General features: G+C 45.5%; 1 protein-coding gene across 2 annotated transcripts in view; it reads right to left on the bottom strand.

Annotated features, from left to right (window-relative positions):
• Positions 1 to 2,260: 2,260 nt before the first annotated feature.
• LOC123105084 (26S proteasome non-ATPase regulatory subunit 10) overlaps positions 2,261 to 4,425 on the bottom strand; it is a 3,801-nt gene continuing 1,636 nt past the window's right edge. The window contains exons 3-6 of one of the 2 annotated variants that reach the window (XM_044527067.1): positions 4,081 to 4,205; positions 3,493 to 3,639; positions 2,992 to 3,063; positions 2,261 to 2,715 (exon numbers count right to left, since the gene is read on the bottom strand). In XM_044527067.1, coding sequence (XP_044383002.1) covers positions 2,992 to 3,063; positions 3,493 to 3,639; positions 4,081 to 4,205 — 344 coding nt within the window. In that variant the 3' untranslated portion in view covers positions 2,261 to 2,715. The remainder of the gene's footprint in view (positions 2,716 to 2,991; positions 3,064 to 3,492; positions 3,640 to 4,080; positions 4,206 to 4,425) is intronic. The other variant, XM_044527066.1, reaches the window with a different exon arrangement.

Here is a 4,425-nt window from a genome sequence, read left to right as displayed (position 1 = left end):
GGTCCAGTGCTCCTCTGAGTGTTGGTCCGAACTAGAGTCCTGTGCAGCGCCCCGTCGGGGAAACTTGAGGTTTGGTTTTAGTTGTACGGAGCGCTCATCTGAGTGTGCCCTGAGAACGAGATATGTGCAGCTCCTATCGGGATTTGTCGGCACATTCGGGCGGTGTTGCTGAATTTGTTTTTTACCTTGTCGAAATGTCTTGTAACCGGGATTCCGAGTCTGATCGGGTCTTCCCGCTAGAAGGAATATCCTTGGTTGACCGTGAGAACTTGTCATGGGCTAAGTTGGGACACCTCTGCAGGGATTTGAACTTTCGAAAGCCATGTCCGCGGTTATGGGCAGATGAAAATTTGTTAATGTTCGGTTGTAGAAAACCTGAAGTTGACCTTAATTAAAAATACATCAACCGCGTGTGTAACCGTGATGGTCTCTTTCCGGCGGAGTCCGGGAAGTGAACACGGAGTTGGAGTTATGCTTGACGTAGGTTGTTTTAGGATCACTTCTTGATCATACTTTTATTGACCGTGATTTGCCTTCTCTTCTCGCTCTCATTTGCGTTTGTTAGCCACCATATAGGCTAGTCGCTTGCTGCAGCTCCACCTCATACCTTTACCTTACCCATAAGCTTAAATAGTCTTGATCGCGAGGGTGCGAGATTGCTGAGTCCCCGTGACTCACAGATACTTCCAAAAACCAGTTTGCAGGTGCCGATGAGTCCGTGCAGTTGACGCAACTAAGGTCAAGGAGGAGCTCGATGAAGATCTTGTCCTTGGTGTTGTTTCGTTCTAGTTGATCAGTAGTGGAGCCTAGTTGGGGTCGATCGGGGACCTTGTCGCATTTGGGGTTCTTCTTTTATTTTAGCTCCGTAGTCGGGCCCTGATTGTACTTGGATGATGTAATGCTTTATTCATGTAATTGTGTGAAGTGGCGATTGTAAGCCAACTATGTATCTCTTTTCCTTATGTATTACATGGGTTGTGTGAAGATTACCTCACTTGCGATATTGCTTTCAATGCGGTTATGCCTCTAAGTCGTGCTTCGACACGTGGGAGATATAGCCGCATCGAGGGCGTTACACAATATCTCCTCCTCGTCGTCGGACGAATCGTCAGAGTCGCAAAGGAAATTATGGAAAAAGAACTCGTCGGCGGAGTCCATTTTCGTACCTTGGCAAACTGTTGAAAAGCTTGCGGGCGTCGAAGAAGGAGACGGCCGGCGAGGGGAGACGCGGCGCCCACAGACCAGCTAGCTGCCCGGCCGGCGTCCGGCGAGGGTGACGGCGTCCGACGAGCGTGTCGGTCGTCTGTGGCTGGGGCGGCGAGGCGTCTTCTTGGTCGCGGGGCGCTGGGCGTGGGGGAAACAGCGGCGGGGAACCAGCTTGTTCCCCGGCGGCAAAACGGCGGCGGCGGGCGACTGGGGGCAGGGGCGGCGTTGCTGGACGGATGTGGAGGCGGCGGTAGCTGGAAGAGTCGCCGGCAAAATGGGCGGCGCCATCGCGGAGGAGGCGGGGCGCGAGGGTTGCTTGTTGGCTGGGGGAAGGGAAGGCCAATGTGCCACAGACGAGCGGGCCCGTGGACAGGAGTAGGCGAGCAAGCGCGCGTCCGTCCGTGTCCGCGCCGACGCAAATCAGGCTCAAAAATAGGCCGGAAATGGATCGCCCGCGGACGAAAAACGGACGCGCGTCCGTTTGGGTCGACGCGTTGGGCCGCCTTTTCTGTCCACACCGACCCAAACGGACGGCCGTGGACAAAATGGGTTGCCCCATTGAAGTTGCTCTAACTCCTTCCTACGGTCTTATCCAGGAAATGTGGACAAACCAAGGCACCAGAAACAGAAGGGGGGCTCCATGGAGTGTGCCTTGGCAATACAAGACGAAGGGCGGATGCAGACGCCATAATGAAGAAGATTATTAGTACTAGTACTACTAATTATGGAGAACACGACTCTAGTGGCGCTGCGCAGATTACGGACATTGGATACCATCATTGGCTTAATGACAAAATCTGCCAATTTCCGCGGCTAAATTTTCCTTGCTCCAGCTTTAACACGACGGTTTCTTTCCAGTTCATCTGTCACTTGGTTGACAAGCTACGTTTTCATAGTCCGAAAGAAGCTACCAAAACATAGTTAGCAGGGGACGGCTCACAAAACATAAATAAGGGACTGGAATATTCGGTGAATAAATGAGCACACAAAATTAGGGTAGCTGGAAGCTACTGATAATCGTATGGTAAAGAAACACGTACAGACCAAGTTCACATCTACTGAATGCAGGTGCCGCATAATACGTATAATTCGCATCCTTTTAACACTGCCTAAAGAAGTTCTGTTGGCAGAAGAGAACCAAGTTTTCATTTTTTGCCCTGAACTATGACAGTCGTCAGTAAGTCATCTGAAGAAAACGCAAAGGCAGAACATCAAAGTCAACACGAGAATCATTAACCACGAACAAAAAGTCTGGCTGCTCAATCTGATTTTCGAGGGGAACAGCTCGTACTTATATCACGAGGTACACAACGACGGTTTTTCTGTTCCAGATGTTCTCCCATCTATCTTTTACCTTAGGGCAGCAAAACATCCTCAGCCTTCGAGCATTGCCTTGGCTGCATCAATCAGTGCAGGCCTGAAGCTATCAGAGGCTCGGCCAAGGACAGTGTAGCCCTCCTTGTCTTCAATGTCAACATCGGCACCATGTCTGATCAGCAGAAGGGCAACCTAAAAAGGCAATTATAAAACAAGAATCAGCGATACAAGTAATCCACATCTATTTACAAAAGATATCAGAGAACAATTAACCAATGCAGATGGAAATTTTCTAAACGAATCAACTCGTGGAGATGTCAGGATTATTCCTTGACTTATGAAATTCAATGGGCTGCTAATGAACTAAGTAGTCTACATAGTTGAACACCAAGTAGGTGAAAATATTAACATCATTGTCCTGAACTTTTAACTAATATAGTACAACTTAAGTGAGCAGTTAAGGTGTACCTACGATGCAACACATGAAAATATACACAGAAGCTGCAAGCCACCAACCATTTGAAAGAGCATCAATATAACCTATGAATACAATGAGGTGGTGCATCGTTATAACACAATAATCAGCAATAGAAGTAACCCACATCCATTTACGAAGGAAATCAGAGGACAATTAATCAATGTACATGGGAATTCTGAAACAAATCAAAACTTGTGGGCATGTCAGGATTATTCAGACTTTCAAACAAACCAACAAGGGTGACCTTTGAACAAATCAACATGGGCCGCTAATGAACTAAGTAGTTTAATTAGTTGAGCACCAATTCAGTGGAAATACCAACATCATTGTCCTGAACTTTTAACTACAACTTAAGTGAACAGTCAAAGGTGCACCTACCATCCAACACATAAACACATATACAGAAGCTCCAAGCCTCTAACCATTTGAAAGAGCATGAACGTAACCTATGAATACAATGAGGTGGTGCATGAAAGCAAAGGAAATATTACCCCTCTGTCCTCACATATGACGGCATGCATTAGAGGTGATTGTCCTAGCTTGTCAACTGCATCAATATCTGCGCCTTCTTCAAGCAGGTATTCACACAGCTCAGCATTTCCAGTACTCGCAGCTCTATGCAGGGGTGTGCAGCCAAACTGACAAGATAGTAGTTCAATGTTTTACATGTTTGCCAAATTACTTCAAACACAACTTCACTCATAATGTACAAAGCAGTGGACAAATGTAACAGTTAATACTTTAAGTTAACATAATATTTGTAGATATAGATGGTTGTCTACACCATAGTCAACTTATATGCCCGAATGGCATCCAGAGGACAGCAATTTCTTGCAAAAGTAAATTTCTACAAAATAAAAAAATAAAAAATTACACTGTAAACATTTCAGCTTTCTCACACAATTTCATTTGCAGTTTTATATTCATAGATCATATCACAACCCTCCCGGTAAAAATATTTCATTCTCTTCATGGGCTTGAGGTGGTTGTACAACCAGCCATAAGCACTTAAATTACATGGAACCAGATTTGAGAGTCCATCCATGGTATTCCTTCTAGATCATTAGAAGTTTACAAACCTTATCTTTCTTGTTGACATTTGCACGATGAGCTATCAGCGTTTCAGCAATGTTAAGCCTTCCTTTACTAGCAGCATAGTGAAGAGCAGTTCGGCCAGCATCAGTAGTCAAATCAACATTTGCACCTGGCATATATTAAATTTATAACTCTAGTTATGTCTGTTACCAGGAACTCACAGAAAGGTGAAGATTAGACTATTGCGATATCAAATTCATACAGATGAATGGAGCGTAAACTCATTTAAGAACAGCAAGCATAGCATAATGCTTATAACAGAAGACATATCTACAGCAGGGAGGTTTTTTTTTTTACAAAAGTAGCAGGATGGCTGATAATTTCATCAC

This window comes from Triticum aestivum, chromosome 5A (genome assembly GCF_018294505.1).
Source record: "Triticum aestivum cultivar Chinese Spring chromosome 5A, IWGSC CS RefSeq v2.1, whole genome shotgun sequence".
NCBI lineage: Eukaryota > Viridiplantae > Streptophyta > Magnoliopsida > Poales > Poaceae > Triticum > Triticum aestivum.
Note: the sequence above shows the minus strand (reverse complement) of the source record. Positions and strands in the feature narration are given on the sequence as shown.